The 25814-nt window shown below is 44.3% G+C and overlaps 1 protein-coding gene across 1 annotated transcript; it reads right to left on the minus strand.

Annotated features, from left to right (window-relative positions):
• Positions 1-5300: 5300 nt before the first annotated feature.
• CLNS1A (chloride nucleotide-sensitive channel 1A) lies at positions 5301-25501 on the minus strand. The gene is made up of 7 exons (XM_040964203.1): positions 25318-25501; positions 21621-21757; positions 17532-17633; positions 16822-16929; positions 12501-12674; positions 10247-10336; positions 5301-6002 (listed from the first exon to the last, which is right to left on the minus strand). The coding sequence occupies exons 1-6, from the start codon at positions 25440-25442 to the stop codon at positions 10269-10271; spliced, it is 714 nt and encodes a 237-aa protein (XP_040820137.1). The 5' UTR covers positions 25443-25501; the 3' UTR covers positions 5301-6002; positions 10247-10268.
• Between the last annotated feature and the right edge of the window lie 313 nt (positions 25502-25814).

The raw sequence follows: 25814 nt of genomic DNA on the forward strand, positions 1-25814 counted from the left end.
CCTGGGCGTGCAAGGCGAGGACCTTAACCACTGCGCCATTGCGCTGGGCCTAAAACAAATATTTTTTAAAAGTGGACCTGAGACAGAAACCTAAACATTCTAACATGGGTGGTGGGTATTCCAACCAGCATCTTTTTTTTTTTTTTAATTTTTGAAGATTCATTTTATTTTTCATTGTAATATCAGATATACAAAGATGAAGAGAGAAAGAAAGGAAGATATTCCATCCGATGATTCACTCTCCAAGTGACCAAAGGCTACTGCTATGCCGATCCGAAGCCAGGAGTCTGGAGTTTCATCTGGGTCTCCCACACGGTTTAGGATCCCAAGGCATTGGGTGATCCTTGACGGCTTTCCCAGGTCACAAACACGGAGGTGGATGGGAAGCGGGACTGCCTGGACTAGAACTGGTGCCATGAGGGATCCTGGCACATTCAAGGCAAGCACTTTTGCCACTAGGCCACCCCGTGCCAGGACCCCAACCAACATCTTATGCACTAGGCTCAATACCTGCCGCTAAAACCCCATCAGTGAATATTTTTTAACATCAGCCAAGAGCCAGGACTGGGGTAGGCTGAAGCCAAGATCCCAGAACTCAACCAGATGTCCCACAGGGGTGGCAAGAACCTGAGCAGCTTCCAAAGGTATTATTGAGTTAGCAGGAAGCTGAACTGGATATATACCAGCATCACTATACAAATGCCTGTAACTGTGGGGCCTCAGTCAGGATCGTGCAGTTCCATCACAGGTGCTCAAGTACCTGAGCCACCTGTTGCCTTAGGATGTGCACAACAGTAAGCTGAAAGGAAAACAAAATAACTGGAACCCCATCTAAGCACTGTGATAGAGAATGCAGGAGTCCCAAGCAGCAGCTTAATTGACTGTTCCACACCTGTTCCTCCTCACTGCTTCGCTGATTTTAAAACATCTAGGTTCTTAGGGGACAGTGCGGTAGCTCAACAGCCCAATCTTCTGTCTGGGCATCGCATACATGAGCTGGTTCATGTCCTAGCCACTCCACTTTTGATCCAGCTCCCTGCTTACGTCCTGGGAAAACAGCAGAGAATGGCTCAAGTACTTGGGCCCCTGTACTCATGTTGGAGACCTGGAGGAAGCTCAAGGCTCCTAGTTCCAGGCTGTGGATCAGCCATTGCAGAGTAAACCAACAGACAGAAGATCGGTCTCTCCTCTCTGTAAATCTGCCTTCAAATAAAAATAAATAGGGCCTGGCGCGGTGGCGCAGTGGTTAAGGTCCTCGCCTTGCACACCCGGGATCCCATATGGGCGCCGGTTCTATCCCAGCAGCCCCGCCTCCCTTCCAGCTCCCTGCCTGTGGCCCAGGAAAGCAGTCGAGGATGGCCCAAAGCTTTGGGACCCTGCACTCACGTGGGAGACCTGGAAGAGGCTCCTGGCTTTGGATCGGCATAGCATTGGCTGTTGCGCTCACTTGGGGAGTGAATCATCGGGTGGAAGATCTTCCTCTCTGTCTCTCCTCTCTGTATATCCGCCTTTCCAATAAAAAAATAATAAAAATAAATCTTAAAAAAATTAATAAATAATTTAAAAAATAATTTGAGCTTCTTATGTATAGTCCTTCCAATATGTTATATTTATCACTTTTTTTTTCAAGATTTATTTATTTTTATTGGAAAGTCAGAAAAACAGAGAGGAGGAGAGAGAGAGAGAGAGAGAGAAAGAGAGAGAGAGAGAGAGAAAGGAAGATCTTCTGTCCGATGATTCACTCCCCAAATGACCACAATGGCTGGAGCTGCGCCGATCCAAAGCCAGAACCCAGGAACCTGGTCCAGGTCTCCCATGTGGGTGCAGGGTCTCAAGGCTTTGGGCCGTCCTCGACTGCTTTCCCAGGCCACAAGCAGGGAGCTCAATGGGAAGTGGAGATGCCAGGATTAGAACAGGCGCCCATATAGGATCCCAGTGTGTTCAGGGCGAGGACTTTAGTCGCTAGGCCACGCCGCCAGGCCCATAACTTCTTTCTTTTATGAAAGAAAAAATCACTATTGGTAATAAAATGAGATTTATATGAGAATTAGTAACAAGCTTACTGAAATCCTACAGAGAAATTGCCATCTAGGAGCCCAGCATAATGGCTCAGTGGCTAAATCCTCACCCTGCATGTGCTGGGATTCCATTTGAGCACTAGTTTATGTTCCAGCTGCTGCATTTCCATCCAGTGGGTGGAAGATGTTTCTCTCTGCCTCTCCTTCTCTCTGTAATTAGCCTTTCCAATAAAAATATAATCTTAAAAAAAATCGCCATCTGAATATCTGATATGGGTCAATGTTGTGGAGCAGTGCATTAAGCTGTCGTTTATAAAGCCAGCATCCCAAGTGGAGCACCAGTTCAAGCCCTGATTGCTCTACTTCCAACCCAGCTCCCCATTAATGTGCCTGGGAAGCAGTGGAAAACGGCCAAATCCTAGGTCTCAGACACTCATGTGAGAGTTCCTGGCTACTGGCTTTAGCCTGACCCACCCTTAGCCATTGTGGCTATTTGAGGACTGAACCAGGGAAATGAAAGTTGAAGAGTTATATCTCTTACTTTCAAATAAAAACAGTTCTTTGAAAATAAATAAAAAAGTAACTAGCACTGTGTCACTGTGAATTTAGCTACCACCTGCAATGCTGGTACATCACTGCTGGCTATTTCACTTTTTTTTTCTTTTAAGATTTATTGGAAAGTCAGATCTACATAGAGGAGGAGAGAAAGATCTTCCATCTGCTGGTTCACTCCCCAACTGTGTGCAATGGCTAGAGCTGAGTCAATCCAAAGCCAGGAGCCCAGGGAGCTTCTGGGTCCCACTTGGGTGCAGGGTCCCAAGGCTTTGGGCCATCCGTAACTGCTTTCTCAGGCCACATGTGGTAGGGAGCTGGACAGGAAGAGCAGCAAGGACACAAACCAGTGCCCATATGGGATCCCAGCAAATACAAGTCAAGGACTTAAGCCATTAGGCTACAGCTCCCAGGCTTGGCTGCTCCACTTCTAATTAAGCTCCCCGATAATACTCCTAGGAAAGCAGATGTTCCAAGTCCTTGGGCTCCTGCTAGCCACCTGGTAGACCCAGTTAGATTTACCCCTTAGCTTCAGTCTCACCTAGCTCCAACCATTACAGCCATTTGGTGAATTAGCCAGGAAACAGAAAAACTTTGTTTCTCCCTCTAACTTTTCTTTTCAAATAAAATAAAAATTAATCCTTGAGAAATAAAAATACAACTCAGCGGTGGATATATGGTACAACAGTAATGCTCCATGCACACTAGCATCCATACCAGTGATCAAGTCTCACCTCTGGTTTTTATCTAGCTTCCTGTTGATTTACACTCTGGGAGCCAGGGAGTAATGGCTCACATACCTGGGTCCCAGCCACCCATGAAGGAGATACAGATGGAGTTCCTGGCTGCCGGCTTTGGCGTGCCCCAGACCTGGCTATCGCCACCTTTCAGAGAGACAATCAACACATGGAAGATATCTGTCTGCCACTCTACCCTTTAAACAAATATTTTTCTTTTTAAATGGAAGAATTCAAATAGAATTTAATAAAAGCATTAAAGGTGCTGTTCAGATTGGCAGCAGAGAAATTTGGAAGCCCTCCATCCTGTCTACTACAGTCTGAACATTGAAAATGCCGTGGCAGGAGCCAGGATTTTCTTCTTTCTGGCTGCTGGCAGATAATAAGGCTGCAGGGTGTTTTGGAGCTCTCACTTAAGAAAACTCACAGTGGGCCCAGCACCATAGCGTAGTGGTTCAAGTTCTTGCCTTGCACACTCTGGGATCCCTTATGGGTGCCGGTTCTATGGGGCTCCCTGCTTGTGGCCTGGGAAAGCAGTTGAGGACAGTCCAATGCCTTGGGACTCTGCACGCGCGTGGGAGATCCAGACGAAGCTCCTGCCTCCTGGCTTCAGATCAGCGCAGCACTGGCCATTGTGGTCGGTGGGGAATGAGCTATCGGACACATGATCTTCCTCTCTGTCTTTCCTCTCTTTATATCTGACTTTGCAATAAAAATAAATAAATGTTAATAAAAAAAAAAACTCAGTGCAGTATCTGTATAATTTCAAATCTACTCTCTATATAACTTATTCTCCTCATCTGTAAAGTAGGACAATAGAAGTATCTATTCCTCATAAGCTCTTACATGAGAATAAACATTTATTCTATCAGTTAAGATGCCCTCACTGCATATTGGTGTCCCTGAAATAAGGGGTTCTGGCTCAAGCTTCTGACTCTACTTCCTATAGTAATACTAGTCCCTGGGAGGAAAAGAAGGTAGCCAGCAGTGACCCACATGGAAAACCTATATTAAGTTCCCGAGTCCCGGCTTTGGCCTGGCCCAGCTTCCTTAGTGCAATATTTGGGGACTGAGATAGCATTTAAAAACTCTCTAACAGTATAAAAAATATATTTAATAATACATGTAAAGGATCTAGGACAGAAGCTGGTACAGTTTCAGTAAGCTTCTATTTCCAAATGGTTCTTTGATTACTATGACACTCACAAATTTTAAGTCTGGTTGGAAAAAGGAAAATTATTTTCTTCAGTCCACTTTGAAGGACAAGGAAAAGCCAGACTGAGCCAAAGTGTGTTGGGCTGGACCTTACTCCTAACCAGGCAAACACTTCTGAATAGCTGGTTTAACCTGGTTTTTAAGGTCATATAATGATATCTACAGTCCAAGTGAAAAGCTATAATTACAGAGCTCGTTGCAATAGCCTAGCAATTAAAGTCCTCGCCTTGCACACATCTGGATCCCATATGGACAACGGTTCTAATCCCAGCAGTCCCACTTCCCATTCAGCTCCCTGCCTGTGGTCTGGGAAAGCAGTCGAGGATGGCCCAAACCTTTGGGACCCTGCACCTGCGTGGGAGAACCGGAAGAGGCTCCTGGCTTCAGGCTTTGGATCAGCACAGCTCTGGCTGCTGCAGTTACTTGCGGAGTGAATCAACAGATGGAGATTCTTCCTTTTTGTTTCTCCTCATTTCTGTATATCTGACTTCCCCCCAAAATAAATAAATCTTTAAAAAAATAAAACTATAATTACAAATTAACCATAAGATACCCAGCTATTTGTAGAACTAAAAATGGAAAGTTGATAAATTGAAGAAACAGAAATCCTTACCTTATTAAACACCTCCAGAAATTCCAACTGTGCGTTTTCTTTTTAATTTCATATTCATATTGCCAACAAAAGTAAAACCAACAGTTTTCCCCCTCCTCCTTTTTTCGCTATAGAAACATTTCTTACTAATGGATTTAGTCAAAAATGAGAGCACAATAATATAGAAAACCTAAATTTATTCGTTAAGCTATTATAAAGACAAACAATTATCATTTGAAGGACTTTGAGGTTTTATTCCCGTTGCACTTGTTCTGTTATAGAAAACTAACCTAGAGATTGGGAGCAGGACAGAACCTAAGAGATTATACGATGAGACACAGTGGAAAGAGCCAAAGCTCATCAGAAACACCTGCAGCAGTGACAGTGCACGTGGCTGGGACGGCCCCCCTAGGGATGCTCAATCAATCTGGGTCCCATCTCAGTAAGACAGTGAATGAACAGAGGAGGACTGCGCTGGGATCGGCGTCTTTCTTAAAAGTTATAAAGTTATCTTTGGGTCCCAAAGAGGCATATCTTAGCTTCAGTCTCTCCCTCTCACCCAGGCTACCTACACCTCCTAGCTCCTGTACATTTCACCATACAGGAAGGCTACCTTATAGACGATACATACAATGAAGGCAGAAATTAGACCTATTCAAAGGGTACCTAAACATGGAAATTTTGGGGATATGTGACAGGCCTTTAATACCCTCCTGGTTAAGTTAATTCACCTTTGTTAATAAAGGTCAAAGTTTCTTCTGCTGATAACAACTTGTTGTCTCCAGAAAGAACTGGTTCAAGTGAGTTTTAGAGAAGCAAAAAGATTTTCATCAACCCCACTGCATATTGGAGGAGGCACCAAGTTCTTTCCTTAGTTATAGGTAGAATCTGAAAAATAAAAGAATTATAATGTTTACAATTATAACAATAGCTATTACTTGGTAAATCTCATCAAAAAAATACCACAGAACTGAGACATAACAATCTGAGATGCTGGTGTCCCATATAGGCACAGGTTTGTGTCCCAGATGCTCCACTTCTGATCCAGGTCCCTGATGGCGAACCAGGAAAGCAATCAAAGATGGCCCAAGTCCCTGGGTTTGTGGACCCAAGTGGGAGACCCAGAAGAAGCTCCTGGCTCCCTGTTTCCACTCACCTCAGCTCTGGCTACTGCAGCCATTTGGGGAGTGAACCAGTGAATGGAAGTTCTTTCTTTCTCTCTTCCCAAGAAAAGAAATAAATCGTAATAATAATAATAATAAAGTATATGCCTTGTGGAAAGGCAACACAGCCAGTGTAAGTTAGTTACGATTCCATCATTAATGTGTCTTCCTCTTCACCTCTCCTAAATCACTGAGAAGTACAAGTTCCCTTCACTAGAAACTATTAGCGGTTACATAAACACTCCAATTACTTCCTGCTCATTCCTTAAAGGCACATACAATTTCAAATAATTAAAAATGCACAAAGACTGCCTGGAATTCAGGTCAATTATCCACAAGAATAAAGCACATCAATTTTATGAATAAAGTATTTCTCTGCCTCTGAGCTATTAACATTAAAAAAAAAAAATCAGTTCCTTAGAAAATCTGTAGCAATTTTACAGTTATTTCACCACTACAAAGGATCCTAAGAATCCTTGCCAGGGACCACAGTGACATCCCATCTACATAGAGACAAACCAAATTGGTTTCTCATAAATACTCTTAACATAGTGGCTGATATTCCCTTGAAAGTCTACTTTTCAAAAAGAAAGATGCCAAAGCATGAATATTCAAAAATCCTCTGTCCAGTAGCTCTTTCAATATAACAACTGTTATAACAATATACAACTGGTACTGAAGGGAAAACAAAATCAGCATGCTATGAAGAAGCTGATTACAAACGAGGAAAAGAAAATTCAGATTGAGCCCATGAATTAACAGTGAAGTTATTAACATCTAGAACTGAGAGCGATCAAAGCTGAAGTTAAAAGAGCTGCAGTGATATGAGTAACACTATTTTAGCAGAGCTGAGAGGATTTTACGCTGTCTGGGTCCCAATAACAAAATAAATACAGAAATAAGGAGTATTTGAGGGGAGAAACAGGAAGCACAGAAGTCCGAGAGGTTTTTCTCTGACAGCTCCACTGGAGGACTGAGAAGGAAGCACGGATCCACTATCATAAGCTACTACAAGTGGCAACCTGAAATTCACAAAGACAAAAATTTGGAAACCAAGTAGAACTTTAAAAGGCTGGTTTACAATATAAAATGAAACAGAGTATAACAATTAAAATTTTTGGCTGGGAAGCAAGATCCCATCGTTCAGAACTAAAATTTATGCCACAAGAAACCATGGAATTTTGAAATATTTACCCTAATAGAATAATGAAGAATCTCAGAATCTAACAGAATAACTATCCGATGATTCACTCCACAAGCAGCTACTACGGCCAGAGCTGTGCCTGATCCAAAGCCAGGAGTCAGGAGCTTCTCCAGGTCTCCCTTTGCGGGTATAGGGTCCCAAGACTTTAGGTCATCCTCAACTGCTTCCCAAGGGCACAAGCAGAGAGCTGGTTGGGAAGCAGGGCTACCTGGATTACTACTTGGATTACGTCCATCCAAGATCCCAGTGCATGCAAGGCGAGCACTTTAGCTGCTAAGAGACCATGCCGGGCCCACCTCATTAGTATTGAAAGCATAGAACAACTACAAGATTATGACTAAAGGATTGAATCTATTTTGGAATGACATCTACGTTCTCTCCATCTTGCAAAGCACTCAACTGCAACAAATCACCATTCTGTTTTCTAACATAGGCTTGACACCGTCAGTTATTCAAGTCAAAACACATAACTCTTACCATATTTAACCAAATACTTCATTTTTCAAATTATTTTTATTATTTTGCATGACGCATTTTTGTAGGTATACAGGTTCTCCCTTTCCCTTTCTCCCTCTGCATTTCCCCCATATTACTACAGTAGCATAGTGCTTCAGCAACAGCCATAAGCCTAATTGTATAGACAAAAGCAGAAAGTTTATGTTTTTTCTGGTATAAGGCAACATTCACAAAAATACAAATAGACATATAGGTAAAGATGTATATACATATATTCTCAGAGAAGGACTGTATAATGCAGTCCAGCATAGCAGCCAGTGAGGACATGTTCCTGTAAGCATCACCACTCCCTAATAAAAGGAGGACGTCTATATACTCTAATAAAGAACCTGGATGGCAACAACATTTCAAACACTGGAAGTCGGTAATTATTTAAAAAACAAAACAAAAAAACACTGCACAAGACAGGACACTGAAGTTAAGAAAGGGATAGTATTTTTTCAAGATTTATTTATTTTTGTTGGAAAGGCAGATCTACACAGAGAAGGAGACAGAATGATCTTCCATCTGCTGGTTTACTCCCCAAGTGGCTCCAGTGGCTGGAGCTCAGCTGATCAGAAGCCAAAGGTCAGGAGTTTCCTTTGCGACTCCCATGCAGGTGTAGAGTCCCAAGGCTTTGGGCCGTCCTAGACTACTTTCCCAGGCTACAAGCAGGGAGCTGGATGGGAAACAGGGCTGCCAGAATTAGAGCTGATGCACATATGGGATCCTAGCATCTGAAAGTCAAGGATTTAGCCACTGAGCCATTGCACTGGGCCTGGGGATAATTTAACAATGTGAAAATCTTACAGCTTATATAGGAAGGACCACTGGGCTGGGATTATAGTATAGTGGGGGTAAAGTTGCTGCCTATCTTGTCACTGGTTCAGGCCCTAGTTGCTCCACTTCAGATCCTGCTCCCACTAACGGCCTGGAAAAGCAGCAGAGGATGGCCCAAGCATCTGAGCCCTTGTCTGCATATCAGAGACCTGGATGAAGCTCTCAGCTTCCTCTTGGCTCACCCACGGCTGTTGTCACCAAGTCGTGAAACTCTCTCTGCTCCTCTTTCCCACTTTATAACTCTGATGTTAAAATAAACAAATCTTAAGGACTACTAGGATTACCAGTCCAGCCATCTGATAGGAACAAGATACAGGATTTTTCAGCTAATGTAACATATAGTTTAATATTTAACCTGGCAAATGGTAATGTATTTCTCACAGTAGGTAGCAAGTAAGAACAAACTTGAAGGACAGTTCAAGGGAATGAGTCAGAGGAGAGAAAGGTAGCAGAGGCTTATGCTAGGCATGAAAAGCAGGCAGGCAACAATATGCAGAGTAATGGCTCCTGGACTGCAGACTCATTTAGCAATTTAGCCTTGAACACTTAAGTATCCACAACCATAGTACCCCATTAGTCTTTTTCTTTTATCGCAAAGTCAGATATACAGAGAGGAGGAGAGACAGAGAGGAAGATCTTCTATCCAATGATTCACTCCACAAGCAGCTACTACGGCCAGAGCTGTGCCTGATCCAAAGCCAGGAGTCAGGAGCTTCTCCAGGTCTCCCTTTGCGGGTATAGGGTCCCAAGACTTTAGGTCATCCTCAACTGCTTCCCAAGGGCACAAGCAGAGAGCTGGTTGGGAAGCAGGGCTACCTGGATTACTACTTGGATTACGTCCATCCAAGATCCCAGTGCATGCAAGGCGAGCACTTTAGCTGCTAAGAGACCATGCCGGGCCCACCTCATTAGTATTGAAAGCATAGAACAACTACAAGATTATGACTAAAGGATTGAATCTATTTTGGAATGACATCTACGTTCTCTCCATCTTGCAAAGCACTCAACTGCAACAAATCACCATTCTGTTTTCTAACACAGGCTTCAAACTTCACAAGTGAGAAGAGCAGAAGCAGGAGACCCCTGCGGCAGGATTTCAGGATCTCTCCTACCCGAGCCTGCAAGGAGAGCTCCAATGCACAATAAATGACTAACATAAAACTGCGGACAGGTAAGCATCTCACTCTTCCTCGTAGCCCCATGCCTAGAGCAATGTGTGGCTTCTTATAAGTGTACACTGGTCAGACCATCATCATGTCTGCAGACTTTTACTTCTTAAGGGTAAAAACATAATTTGTAATAATTTGAGGAATGGCTAACAATCCTTTCCAAAACTGCTAACTACATAGAACTCTCTTGAATTATGAAAAGAAAAATTGGTCATTTCAAATGATTTTCCTGTTCAGTTATGAGAAAACAAAACTGCTCACCTTACAGCAGCATAAGCCATTTTCAGTGATCAACATCTGCATCTTCAAACTGCCCAGCCACGGTCGGTGCCGTGTCCACCTCCATTCCATCTGCACAAAAGAAAACACTGCTAAGCAACACTGCACTTCACACAGCCAAAGTCTAGTTTTCACCAGAAGGAAGCAGGTACCCTCTGCTGGCTTGCACTGCTTTTCTTCTTTGTTTTTTCAACTAAACATCACGCAACAAAATAGCAAAACTGATTTAAGTAGATTTCTGCCAAGTAAAAATTTTTAAATTTTGACACTAAAGAATTCTAGGTAGTTAATTTCAACAGTTCATGCTTCACAGTCTCTGCTAAGAATGTGCTGTCATTGGGCCCAGTGAAGTAGCCTAGTGCCTAAGGTCCTTTCTTAGTGTGCATCGGCATCCCATGTGGGCACCTGTTCATGTCCCAGCTGCCCCACTTCCCTTCCGGTTCCCTGCCTGTGGCCTTGGAAAGCAGTTAAGGATGGTCCAATGCCTTGGGACACTGCACCCTTGTGGAGACCTGGAAGAGGCTCTGGGCTCCTGGCTTTAGACTGGCTCAGCTCCAGCCGTTGAAGACAATTGTGGAATGAATCAACTGATGGAAGATTTTTCTATCTGTCTCTCCTCCTCTCTGTAAATCTGACTTTTCAATAAAAATAAATAAATCTTTCAAAAAACAAACTAATAAAGTAAGGTACTAGCAAATTTAAAACATTCAAAAAATTAAAGGGCAGAATGCCAGCACTGTGAGGTAGCAGATAAAACCCACTGCTTCTAACACTCACACCCCGTATCAGAGTGCCAATTCCAGTCCTGGCTACTCTGCCTCTGAACCAGCTCTGCTCATGTGACTGGGCAGGCAGCAGAAGATGAACTGAGGACTGGGGCTGAGATGGGAGACCCAGATGGAGTTCTTGGTTCGTAGGTGCAGATTGGTTCAGCCTTGGCTTCTGTGGCCATTTGAAGATTACATAGTGGATAGAAGATTCTCTCTCTCTCTCAAACATATAAATAGGAAGCATATCCTACATTAACTAAAAACTCAAAATGAAATAGCAAAGCTGCCACCTGCAACATGAGCACCCATATGGGCCCTGGTTTGATTCCAGCTGTTCCACTTTCCGTTAGCTCCTTGCTGATGTACCTGGGAAAACAGCAGACGATGGCCAAAGTGTTTGGGGTCCTTGACACCCATGTGGGAGACAGGGATGAAGATCTTGGTTCCTGGTTTCATCCTGGCCAATCTATACAACTGTGTCCACTTGAAGAGTAAACCAATGGATGGAAGAGCTCTCTCTCTTTACTTTTTTTTTTTAAAGATTTATTTTTATTATTTTTTATTGGAAAGGCGGATATACAGAGAGGAGAGACAGAGAGGAAGATCTTCCATCCCATGATTCACTCCCCAAGTGAGCACAACGGCCGATGCTATGCCGATCCGAAGCCAGGAGCCTCTTCCGGGTCTCCCACGCGGGTGCAGGGTCCCAAAGCTTTGGGCCGTCCTCAACTGCCTTCCCGGGCCACAAGTAGGGAGCTGGAAGGGAAGCGGGGCTGCCAGGATTAGAACCGGCGCCCATATGGGATCCTGGGCGTGCAAGGCGAGGACCTTAACCACTGCGCCACCGTGCCGGGCACTCTCTCTTTACTTTTAACTCTGACTTTCAGATAAATAAATAATTCTTTAAAAAAAAAAAAAAAAACAGAAAAGGAGGCTTCTGTGAGCAACACCTGCACTCCTCAGGTCTTTACTCTGCTGGAGTCCCTCTTCCTATCCTGCATCTGAGAAAGAGGGACTGGTGGGCAAGACACCCCGGAGCAGAGGGGATGCCCCCTGTGCCAGCTACCACAGGCCTAGTGTGGGTGAAGGGCCTCAGCCTCAGGTCCAGATGGCCTTCATTCTTTGTGGAGCAGACGGAAGCTCCAAAGAGGCAGCTTCACATAAAATCAAGAACAACATTCTAACAAAGCTATCCAATCACAGAAAGACTACAACCAAACAGTGAGCGGCACATCAGCACTCCTGAGCAGGAACGGAGGGTGCTGCGGCCCTTGTTATGCCCCACAGGGAAGGCTAGCCTGGGCTTGGTGGCTAGATGAGGAAAAGTTCTCCCAGCCTGAGGCGTTCTCATTTCATTGCTGAGCGGCTCTCAGAACCCGGCTCTCGACTGACACCTAGAGGCTTACTTGTAGACAAGACAGTATTAATGCAAACCTGTAGGTCAGAATGCAAAAAGGGCCACTCACCTTCATAATCTCTTATTGAATCTTCTGTCCGAACTCCAGCCATATTATACTGGCTACTCACAGACTGAGAAAGCATTCCTTCTAATCTCTCCAACGTGGCTTGGCCTTCTGCTGTCAAATGTGACAATCCTTCTTCATAGGTATAAAACGTAGGAATATCCCCCTGTCCTTGTTCTGAACACACAAAAAAACTCATCAGCTACCACATAAGAATCAAAATAACACATTGATACTCAACAACGCATTTGCCAAAGATGTGAGAACACTGAACCGGGTTTCCAGGGAATTACTAATCCTTTCAACATTCACTAGAAAAGGGATTTTTTGAGGATAGATATACAGGATGAAAAAGATCCCAAGAGTAAGCAGCAATTGCCGAAGAATCTCATGTCCATGGACTACAAGGAAAACACAGCGCTCCTAGCGCCAGGGCATCCTGTGTGACCCCAGGGTGGGAACTGACAGGTGAGTACAAATCTGTTTGATATTAATCGGTACTGAATGCTTCTCCTGATCAAAACACATGTTCCCTTTGTTAAAAAAAATAAAGAAAAATAATTTTTTAATTTCAGAAAGAGAAAATATTTATGCAAGTAGAAAACAATCTTTGAGAAGAATTTCAACTAGGAAATAGCTACACAAGGAGTATCACGTACAATACCACTGGAGGAAAAAAACAACAACAGCAGTGAGAGAATGAAGATGGCAGAATAGGGTAAGGACACGTTGTAAAAGACCAAGAAACATTAGCCAGTATGAAGCAGCAAGGGCACATTCTAAGAAACAGAACAACAGCAGAGGGGCACCTGGAGACTGACAGACACAGGAAAGCAGTGGACACAATGGTGTGGTGTTGCAGTGACTGATACTCCAGCGGCATTCAGCTAATGGCGATCTGAACTTCACCAGCAACAAGGTGGGAAGGGATGTTCACCAGGAGCTCAAGAGGTGAATCCAAAGAGCTGCTCGTCCTGCTGGTTTGCTTCATTTGACCAGGAGCAGACAGAGCAGCAGGTCCCAGACGGGCAGTGCAAGAACAGGGTGGATTTCACAACCCAGTCTGCCCCCTAGAGTCGTATTGGGCACAGTTCTGTGTAAGGAGGCAAGGGCTATAGACAGGACTGCACATGCACTGAGCGGGAGTAAACTCATTTCTGGCTCAGTGAACTACAACAACATGGAGTCCTACAATTTCCGCCCAAGATAGGTCCAGGTAGCACCAGACTTGACTGACAGCAGATTAAGAACTCTAGTGGTGGGGCCTGGCGCTATAACATAGTGGTTAAGGTCCTCACCTTGTACACCCCAGGATCCCATATGGGCGCTGGATCTAATCCCAACGGCCTCACTTCCCATCCAGCTCCCTGCCTGTGGCCTGGGAATGCAGTTGAAGACGGCCCAAGATTTTGGGACCTTGCACCTGCATGGCAGACCTGGAGGAGGCTCCTGGCTTTCGGATTGGCTCAGCTCCAGCCCTTGTGGCTGCCTGGGGAGTGAACCATCGGATGGAAGATCTTCCTCCCTCTAGTAGTGGCACATCAGATGTCATTTTGTAATGGTGAGGCAAAGAATTTAAGACTGCAGGGACAACTGTGAGCTGCGCATGTGCTGAGCTTTGAGCAAACCCACTGAGTTCAGTGCACTGCAATAGTCCCACAGGAAAATAATACTGACTTTGGCACTGCACAGGTCAAAATAAATCCATCCGTGTAGCCCTAATATCTAGCAGCTAACAAGTTCCGGCAAGATCAGCACCACCAACAACCTAGCTACATAGGATACCTGGTGTCTCCCTAATCCTGGGACCTGCTCCAACCGGAAGTGGGAGAAAGGCTGCAGAGACCATGGTGGAAATCTAACATAAGAAGTCAGACCTGGAACTTGCTGGAGGGAGTTGCACAATTGGCTTCAAACAGAGCCATGTACCAACTGCAGTAAGTAAAATCGAACTGTAGACCTGTGGGTGACACAGCTTAGAAACCTGCCCCAAGAAAACTGCTTCCCAGAAGTACATTGACCAAGAGCAAAAGAAGAGACAAAGGCACAATGAATATTACTGAAGACTCCCCTGCAAAGGAGCAGAAACCCTTTACCATCCCCTGAGTTAACTGAGGAAGACATTGAGAAAATGAGGGATAAACTTGTTACAAAGCTTCTTAACAACAACGAGAAGCATGTAAAGCTGGAGTTTAAGAATTTCAAGGAATACGTTACACTGGAAATGAATCAAATGAAAGCTAATATATTAGAAATGAAGAATACAGTGGAGCAAATTAAAAGTACAATGGAGGGCCTGGCACAATAGCGTAATGGTTAAAGGTCCTCAGCTTGAATCCGCTGGGATCCCATACGAGTGCAGTTCTGATCCCAGCAGCTCCACTTCCCATCCAGCTCCCAGCTAGTAGCCTGGGAAAGTAGTCTAGGACGGCCCAAAGCCTTGGGACTCTGCACCCGCATGGGAGACCCAGAAAGAGTTCCTGGCTCCTAGCTTTGGCACCAGCTGTTGTGGCCATTTGGGGAGTGAATCATCAGACAGAAGATCTTCCTCTCTGTCTCTCTTCCTGTCTGTACATTTGCTTTTCCAATAAAATAAACAAATCTTAAAAAAAAAAAAAAAGTACAATGAAGAGTCTCCAAAATACAATGAAGGAGGCAGAAGAAAGAATCTCAGAATTGGAAGATATTTCCTATCACCAGGGGGAAATAAACAAAAAGCTGCAAGGAGAGATGTGTCAAATAAAAAAAGTATTTAAGAATTGAAAGACACTATTAAAAGGCCAAATATAAGAGTTATGGGACTCCGAAAAGGTGCAGAAAGAGAAACTGGGATTAAAAGTGCATTCAATGAAATAACAAGAGAAAATTTCCTTCATTTAGAGAAAGAATTGGGAAACACCCAGGAGGGGGACAGAATTTCCAACAGGCTTGACCAAAAGCAATCTTCACCATGACACATGATAATCAAGCTCTCCTCAGGAAAAGATCCTTAAATGTGCACGTGAAAACTATCAACTGACATATAAAGGAATCCCAATTAAACTCACAAGAGACATCTCATAAAAAACTCTACAGGCAAGAAGAGAATGGAGTGACATATTCCAGATTCTAAAAACAAAAAATTGTCGACCTAGGATAAAGTACCCAGCAAAGTTTTCCTTTATCTTTGAAAATGAAATAAAATTCTTCCACAGTAAAGAAAAGTTAAAAGACTATGCCTTTTCCAAACCTGCCCTACAGATGATACTTCGAGATGTTCTTTTTACAGAGAAAAAGAATAGAGGCCACCAAAACCAAAGGCAAATGCGAAGAACATCTCAGTAGAATAATAGAAGACTAAATCAATGAACAACCTATTGTTAAAATGACAGAACAAAATTACTACCTATTTGTATTAACCCTGAATATAAACAGCTTAACCTCATCAATCAAACATCACAGATTAGTAGACTGGATTAAAATAACAAAACCCATCTATTTGTTGCCTACAAAATACATATCTCACCAACAAAGATCAGCGAAAACTATATCTCATGGATTTTATTAGTTTCATCTCTTTAATACTCTTTCCAATTAAATTCTTCAATGACTCATAAATCACACAGAAGCATCAGTTTCTTCAAGGTTCTTGATTTTCTTGTTTATTTCTTCAGCGACACATTAGTCATTCAGTAGCATGTTGTTTAACTTCATGGTGTTATTAATTTATTTTTTTCCTGTTTTTTTCTTTTTTTGTGGCTTTTCATTTAAGGGATGTATAGTACTGTGTAATGGAGACTGTCATATCCAGATGTGAGGATACAATGCAGCTTGCATCTCTACTTCCACACCAAAGATGCACGTCCAATGCAACTGTTTACGATGTAAACACTGGGATGCTGGACTCTGCCATTGTCCATGCCCACAATGATGGACATACGACTGTTTATACTATAAAGAAGAATTATACTATAGTAATAATATAGGGGAACTCAGTGAAGGGGGAGGGAAATGGGGTAAGGGGTTTGGGAAACCCCAGGGCCTGTGGAACTGTATCATAAAATGATAGTAATAATTAAAAAAAAGAAAAAGAAAAAAAAAAAAAAAAAACGGCATATAGCTCAAAAGTTGCAAGACTCTGTCAAGCTAATTACATTCTAACTCAGAAAGGAATTATTCTTAAATGGAGTGTGGCTCCTCCAGAAAAATGAAATGATTTTGGCAGTGAATTTCTGAGGTACATACCAAATGTAAAAAAACTATAATCCCCTGCCCATAGTACACATAAATGCCCAGGATGAAACACTAAAGCAGACAAATACTTTTAAAAATCTGTGTCACTAACCATGTGCTTCCACATCATATTCCTCTCCATCATAATCATCCGAATCTTCATCCTCAGGATCTGGATGCAAGGCCTGACATTCACACATGGCAGTGAACATGGCTTCCACTGCACAAGAACATAAAATGTAACTAGTATCTTTGAACACTCAATTTCAAGGTAGAAAACCACAAGTGCCAAGAAATGCAGGGGATACACAAGAAGTAAATAGGATAACATTTACAAAACCTGCCAGAATCCAATTAGGACTAATTCTGAAAGTGCCTGAGGCAATAGGCAAGTTACAAAAACCAACATCCATTCTGAGATATTACTGAGATCTACCTCTTCATGCCTGGTTGGATTTTCTGAAAAGGGAACACTGTCCTTGTCAGACTGCTGCTACCAGGGAGATGTCCCTCTCAAATGATAGGTTCTTACTGGCTATCGTGACATCTTCCACTTTGGAACTGTTCAAGACTCCTTTGCCATTCAGCCATCAGAGGAGATGAACCACCAAAAGCATCAATCAATAAAACAAACCAATTTAAAAAATTAATCCCCATTCACAAAACATAGTAACGTGGTAACTACAGTATGCAAACAGGTTGCCTGGTCCTCAGTTACGAGTGCTAAAAACAGAAAGCAACAAGACTAAAGGGATGTGGGAAAGATGCCTGTGTGTGTAAGAAAGAGAACACAGAGTTGGGGAAGACACACAGAACACTCACATGCTGATTTATCACTAGGTACAAATCTAAACTCAGAAATAGGATCAGCATCATCATCATCACTGTCTTCCTCTTCTTCACCAGTAAGTTCTTTTGATTCTTCTGAAAAAAAAAAAAATTAAGATACTTTTTAAAATGCCATGCCTTTGACTTAAAAAAATAAGCTAGAGGCACCCTCTCTCGTGATGACCATTAGGATCACTCCAGAAACCCCTCAAAACAAACAAACATACAAAAAACCTAGAACAGACAGACAAGGAAAGCTTAGAATCAGACAGGAAATGGTCAGCGGGGATTCACTCATACCTCACTAGGTGGGACACAAAGATTAGTTAGGCCTCACTGGGGTGTTGGGGATTTCTCTGCACACCTCTCCTAAAAAAATATTCTGTACCTAAGCTGATGACACATGTCTGGCTAGAGTTATAAGCCAGTTTAGACCACCGGAAAAACAACCAAGTTCAGCAAAATCATGCTTCAACACTACAAACAGCTAAATACTAAAATTAAAATCGACACGAGGGCCCGGCGGCGTGGCCTAGCAGCTAAAGTCCTCGCCTTGAACACGCCAGGATCCCATATGGGCACCAGTTCTAATCCTGGCAGCTCCACTTCCCATCCAGCTCCCTGCCTGTGGCCTGGGAAGGCAGTCAAGGACGGCCCAAAGCCTTGGGACCCTGCACCCACGTGGGAGACCTGGAAGAAGTTCCTGGATCCTGGCTTCGGATCGGCATAGCATTGGCCATTGTGCTCACTTGAGAAGTGAACCACTGGACGGAACATCTTCCTCTCTGTCTCTCCTCCTCTCTGTATATCCACCTTTCCAATAAAAATAAATAAATCTTAAAAAAAAATTATTTTTACTGGAAAGGCTGATTTAGAGAGAAGGAGAAACAGAGAGAAACACCTTGCATATGCTGGTTCATTTCTCAAATGGCTGCAATGGCTGAAGCTGATCCAATCCGAAGCCAGGAGACAGGAGCTTTTTCTGGGTCTGCCATGTGAGTGCAGGGTCCTAAGGCTCTGGGCCATCCTCGAATGCATTTCCAGGCCACAAGCATGGAGCTGGATGGAAAGCAGAGCAGCCCGGACACAAACCAGTGCCCATATAGGATCCCGGTGTGTGCAAGGCAAGGATTTAGCCACAGTGCAGGGTCCTAATCACATCAATTTCAAGAAATAATCAGGTAGAGTATACATTTAAAATAAGCACCCCAAATCACTTTGAATCATTATTTCCTATTTTGGTGATTTTGATATCTGAATTGTCAACAAGCTCCCCAGATATTTCTTTTGGTTTTTTTTTTTTTTCACTCTTACAGCTTAGTTTTCAGCGACATTTACTGGATTTTGAAAGCAGTGACAGGTACATAGGTAATCAAAGTATAGAGCTTGTAGGCAAATCTTCATCCTCATTATGTTTTCTGGACAAGCTCACATGGATGTGGTATGGGAAGTTCCTCATTCCCTTGGCCTATGGCTTTATTCAGTCTGATATCATTGCACCATTAGGAGTCCCCATCTTTCAATGATAAAATACCGGATCTCTGAATGCCTGAGGAGCCTGCTTCTTAAAGCCCACTCCATGGATGCATCTGTGAATGTTGGTGGTGTATGCCCATGTTACCACCTCACTGATAGTAGAACAGCCTTTCTCCTTTTCTTCTCACGACCCTTCTTTGCGGGAACCATCCTGCAGGGCCCGAGCTGGAGAGGAAAAAGCTCTCCAGGTATTTCTAACATGCCGTCAGGTTTCAGAACCAGATACTAGGGACCAGTGCTGTGGTGCAGCACACTAAGCTTCCAGCTGTAACATCAACACTGCATATGATCGTTACTTGGAGTCCCGGTGGCTCCACTTCTGGTCCAGCTCCCTGCTAACGGCCTGAGACAGCAGTGGAGGCGGCTCAATTCCTTCACTCTCTGAGCCCACAAGAGAAACCTCCACGAAGCTTCTGGCTCTGGGTTGACATAATTCCAGCTGTTACCACCATGTTGGGAGTGAATCAATGGAGAGAAGATTTTTCTTCCTTTCTTCTTTCTGTGTAACTCTTTCAAATAAAATGAATAAATCTTAAAAAAAAAAAAAAAGGACCAGATACTTGCACAAACCCCTAACTTTTTGGATGCAAATTAAGTGAGAAAAATGAAAATGACCTGCTTGACATGAGCAGCATTTTCCTTAGTCAGTGCTTCTCTAGCCCTCTGTTCTACCTGATAAGCACCTTTGCCCAAAAACAAATGTTGGACACTATTTAGGGATAGCTCACACAGAACAGACTTTATATTTCCAGGAAGGAATAAATGCTTTAAGCTAAATATAAGTTATAAAATCACAGATGCATTTACCAAATGGAGAGGGAACTTCATGAACTTATTAGGAACTTACTAGGAATAGGAAGTCTTAGTAGATTCACACAGGGTCAGTCTGTTTCAAAAGCTTTTTCAAATTTCACTAATTTTATTTTATCTATCTGTGAACTCGTCTGAATAGCAAGAGCTTGAAATCTTGTAACAAAAATATTTTCTAGCAGCTGTGTCAAGTCATTACCACTCAATGAGGCAGGGCTTGCCAGTCCCCAAAATCAGTAAAAATTTAGTGTCACAGCTGAATAGAAATGATCATATTAGGTCTCGAACCATCATTAACATTCTCATCCGAAGGCACAATGGCTGGATAAGCAGATACCTGTGATTACTTCTTTTACACGATTTCAAAAAAAAGCAACTGATTATTTTAAAAACAAACAGCCATCAGATTTTCATGAATCTTTATAGATATGTTCAACAGCAATACTTGGGAATTTTGTAACCCTGGATTTCTTGAGAAATCCTTGCACCACTGACACTTGAACTGGACAATTATCTGTTGGAGGAAAGTTGACCTGGACATTACAGGACATGCAGGATGCTAAAAAGCATCACTGGTATCTACCTCCTAGATGCGAGTAGCATACTGACCCAACTGAATCAAAAGGAGATTTACCGAGTGAAGAGTGAGTGGGATTACATGACCCTCTCCCCGCCACACACATATTCCCTTCTGAGAGACATCACTGCAGCAAGACAATTTTTTTTTTAAAGATTTATTTTTATTATTTTTTTATTCGAAAGGTGGATATACAGAGAGGAGAGACAGAGAGGAAGATCTTCCGTCCGATGATTCACTCCCCAAGTGAGCGCAACGGGCAGATACTATGCCGATCCAAAGCCAGGAGCTTCTTCTGGGTCTCCCACGTGGGTGCAGGGTCCCAAAGCTTTGGGCCATCCTTGACTGCTTTCCCAGGCCACAGGCAGGGGCTGGAAGGGAAGCAGGGCTGCCGGGATAGAACCGGTGCCCATATGGGATCCCGGGCGTGCAAGGTGAGGACCTTAACCACTTGCGCCACCGCGCCGGGCCCAGCAAGACAATTTTATCTTAAATTCGTGGAAGCATAAAAACACACTGTTTCAAGACTCTAAAAGTGCCAATGCAAAGAGAAAGCGAAAACAAACAAACATTAGGGTCCAACACAGTGGCCTAGTGGCTTAAGTCCTCACCTTGAATGCACTGGGATCCCATATGCACACCGGTTCTAATCCCGGTGACCCTGCTTCCCATCCAGCTCCCTATTGTGGCCTGGGAAAGCAGTGGAGCACAGATCAAAGCCTTGGGATCCGGTACCTGCGTGGGAGACCCAAAGAGGCTCCTGGCTTCAGATTGGCGCAGCTCTAGCCATTGCAGCCACTTGGGGTGTGAATCATCTGACTGAAGATCTTCCTTTCTATCTCTCCTCCTGTCTGTGTATCTGACTTTCCAACAAAAATAAACAAATCTTAAAAAAAAAAAAAAAACCCAAACATTAAAATCCAAAAGAAAAAGAGCAGAAAATACACATCCATAGTAACAGAACGACTATATGTGCAAAAATACGAAAAAAAACATGATCATAAAACTTTCAAAGCCAAATTATTTTACTGACCAAAATTTTGCTTCATCAATGCTATCCAAAGTAAGTCAACAATTTCAGTATTACATTGTCAGAACTTGCTTCTTAAAATACACTCTGCTACCAAATAAAGCAATATGTTAATTTATAAAAAACCTACCTTCAAATTTGGCATTTACCATGACATATAAATGCTCCTGGGGATAGGCATTTGGGTCCCTGGACACCGCATGTAAACTAATGGTGGGGTATTCCAGTGAGAATCCTAATCCAGAACCGTCTAACCAAGACAAGCGGCTGAAAAACATGTAAGAGTAAATTAGTTTCAGATATTAAAGCTCAATCTAATACCTCAAAGTTTATTTAGGCTCAGCATGGCAATTCTTATTAATACCAATAATTCAAACTTACTGTTTAGCAATATCCCTAAAATAAGAAATTCAAGAGCTGGAATAAAATTTTAAGTCTTATTCTGTGGGCCAGCATTGTGGCATAGGGAGTAAAACTAATGCCTATAATGAAACATTTCATATATTCTATCGCTTCCTCTTCCAATCCAGCTCCCTGCTAACGGCCTGCGAAAAGCAGTAGAGGGTGGCCCAAATGTCTGTGTCCCTGCTACCCACGAGGCAGACCCCTGAAGGAAGGTCTTGGCTTCAGAATGGCCATTGCTGCCGTCTGGGAACTGAATCAGCAGACGGAAGATCTCCGTCTCACACTCATTCTCTGTAACTCCAATTTTCACATAAAAATTTATTTATTTAAAAACAAAACACTATTCTGCACCTAGCATGACAGCTCAATGGCTAAATCCTCACTTTGAAGATCCAGAATCCCATTTGGGTGCCAGTTCTTGTCCCAGCTGCTCAATTTCCTATCCAGTTCCTAGTTTATGGCCTGGGAAGACAGCAGAGGATGGTCAAAGCCATGGGATCCTGTACTTGCATGGAAGACCCAGAAGAAGCTCCTGGCTCTTCGTCAGTTCAGTTGTGGTCCTTGAGGCCACTTGGGGAATGAATCAGTGGATGGAAGATCCTCTATCCTTCTGTCTGTAAATCTGATCTACCTTTCTAAAAAAAAAAAAAAAAGGGGGGTGGCCAGCATAGTAGCCTAGCATCTCCAGTCCTCACCTTGCACAAGCTGGGATCCCATACGAGTGCTAGTTTGTATCCTGGTAGCCCTGCTTCCCATCCAGCTCCCTGCCTGTGGCCTGGGAAAGCAGTCGAGGACAGCCCAAAGCTTTGGGACCCTGCACCTGCGTGGGAGAGCCAGAAGAGGTTCCAGGCTCCTGATTTTGTATGAGCTCAGCTCCGGCTGCTGCTGTCACTTGGGGAGTGAATCATCAGACAGAAGATCTTCCTCTCTGTCTCTTCTCCTGTATATATCTGACTTTCCAGTAAAAATAAACAAAACAAAAAGACAGCATGGGGGAAGCTGTTATAAACTGCCATTTAGGATGCCTGCACCCCATATCAGAGCACCTGGTTGAAGCCCAACTACTCCTGATTCTGAGACAGCTTCCTGCTAAGCCACACACTGGAGGAAACAATGGATGGGTTCCTGCAGTGTACAAGGGGACATCTGGATGGGGTCCCAGTGCTCGACCTGAGCCTTTACCAGCCTCAGCTGTTGCAGGCAACTGGAGGATTAAAACCAGGCTGAAGCTCACCCTTTCTTGCTCTTCAGTGTCAAAAATAACTTCAAATATACCTGTCACAAAACTTTAATGATTCAAAAAAAAAACAACTTTAATGATTCAGTTGGGAGAATGGAAACACTGGAATCTAAACATATAATTGTAAACATATAAATTACAGACCTGATTTTAAAAGGCACCTAGTAGGGGCCCGGCGCGGTGGCGCAAGTGGTTAAAGGTCCTCGCCTTGCACGCCCGGGATCCCATATGGGCGCCGGTTCTAATCCCGGCAGCCCCGCTTCCCATCCAGCTCCCTGCCTGTGGCCTGGGAAAGCAGTTGAGGACGGCCCAAAGCTTTGGGAACCTGCACCCGCGTGGGAGACCCGGAAGAGGCTCCTGGCTTTGGATCGGCATAGTATCGGCCCGTTGCGCTCACTTGGGGAGTGAATCATCGGACGGAAGATCTTCCTCTCTGTCTCTCCTCTCTGTATATCCGCCTTTCCAATACAAAAATAATAAAAAATAAATCTTTCAAAAAAAAAAAAAAAAAAAAAAGGCACCTAGTAATTGCTCTGTAGTTTCTTCCTGAGCACACAGTGCTTGCTTTGGTAGCACACTGAGAACTATAAGAACACAGATGCCGCCTCCAAATGGCAGTTTCTATACATCACTCATACATAATCCTTTCTCTTTAAGATTGACTCATTTATTGAAAGAGTGACAGAGATGGTCCTTATGCCCTTATGTTCATTACGAAATGCTCACAGTAGACATGCTGGACCAGGCCCAGCACAGTTGTCTAGAGTTCAATCTAATTCACTCCTTGTGGGTGGCACACACCTAGGTGGGCAGCCCTTAGCTCTGCCTCCCAAGGTGGACATTAACAGAAAGCTAGACTCAGAAGTGGAGCAAAGATTCCAATAGGAGATGTGGGCAGCCCCAGTCATCTTCAACACTGTGCCAAACAATGGCCCTGTCCTAATTAGAGCAGCTCCCTCCAGCTGCACCCAACTCTCAGAGCCAACTGTTTATATTATTTACCATGCTCTTCAGGAACCCTGCCCGCTTTACAAAACAATCCATCCTGTCTTGCAAAGAAAACATGGAGTGGACAGGACCAAGGATGTACGGTTAACGTCCTTGGTGGTCACAGATACTTAATGTGCGGCAATGCTGTATTTTTAAAATAATGTTTATTTACTCATCTGCTTAAGGAAAAAGTTTAATGTGGCAAATGTTATTACCAAACGTTCAACCATGTGGGCATTTTTAACACTTGCAACTACTTTTCAAAATGCGAAACTCTCCCCTTAGTGTGAAATTATACGAAGATGCGCCAACGTGGAGAGATGCCATGAAGAAAACAACTATACTAGAGCTAGGAGCCTGTGCTTCATCTCCTGCCACTCACAGAGCTCTGCCCAAGACCATCAGACTTCCTGATGCAAATTCAACAGATGTGAGCCAGATTCAAGGCCCATCTTCCATGACCAGTTCTGACTGCAGGTGATTCCCCCGCGCTGCATCCTTGGCCCAGTCCTCTATCTTCAACAGCATTCCCCCCAAACCACACACTCCCGAATCCAATTACTCCACCACTAACCAACCCAGCTCAACATCTGCTGTTCATCCCAGCTTGGATCCCATATGGGTGCCGGTCCATGTCCTGGCTGCTCCACTTCGCATGCAGCAACCTGCTCGCGGCCTGGAAAAGCAGCTGAGGACGACCCAAGGCCTTGGGACCCTGCACCCAGAAGAAGCTCCGGGCTTCGGATCAGCCATTCGGAGTGAACCAGCAGAAGGAAGATCTTTCTCTCTCATATACAAGGAAAGTCCCGGAGGTTTAAACATCAGGAAGGATTCCCTATGTTGCTGTGCATTTGAAGATGAAGAGGACCACGTGTCCAGGCCTGGGGGCCCTCCGTTCTGCACCCCGCAACATTTAAGACACGTGCCTGTGTCCACATACACAAAGCTCCAGGTCGGCTCGACTCCTGGACCCCAAACGGGAAGACGGAACCAGCCCCTCTGTCCACCCACAGCTGCAAAAGAAACTCGGTATTCCTGAGCCCAGCTCTCAAAGCCCGGCACGGGCCTGGACGCGGAGCACCACCTCCCGCAGCGGCTCGGCCCGACGCCCGCGGCCATGCAAGCGGCGGGCACGGTGCGGAGCGGAGATCGCGGCCGCTGCACCGCGCCGGCCGCCCCGACTCCCAGCTACCTCTCGGCGATGTAGAGCGTGCCGGTGCCCAGGCCCTTCCCGTTCAGCACGGCCTCGGTGTCCGGCTGCTGGTGCCGCAGGCCCTCGGCGGACCCCGGGGGCAGGAAGCTCCGCAGAAAGCTCATTTCAGCAGGGAGACGGCCACGGACGAGGTGGGAGCCCCAGCCCAGCGATGGCCCCACGCGCCGGCCCGCCCCGGAAGCAGACAAGAACACCCCGGAAGCACAACTTAGCCTCCACGGCCAATCGAGCGCGAGCGACCATCGACGCGGGACGCTCTAGGACACACTGTCGGAGGTCTACGCTTTATGCCGCCGCACGTTCCTCCCCGTTTCCTTCTCAGCTTCGGAAGAACCGACGCTTCTCCGGGGACATCGCGGCCACAGAAGGAGCAAGAGGAATATATATGAGTCGCGTCTGCACAGAAGAAACGGGCCTGAGAAGGCCTGGGAAGTGGGGACCACAGAAGTCTCCCAGCTCAGCTCCTGATTTACCGT

Source organism: Ochotona curzoniae, unplaced genomic scaffold (assembly GCF_017591425.1).
Source record: "Ochotona curzoniae isolate NIBS_2020 unplaced genomic scaffold, NIBS_Ocur_1.0 scaffold_3223, whole genome shotgun sequence".
In the NCBI taxonomy this organism is placed as follows: domain Eukaryota; kingdom Metazoa; phylum Chordata; class Mammalia; order Lagomorpha; family Ochotonidae; genus Ochotona; species Ochotona curzoniae.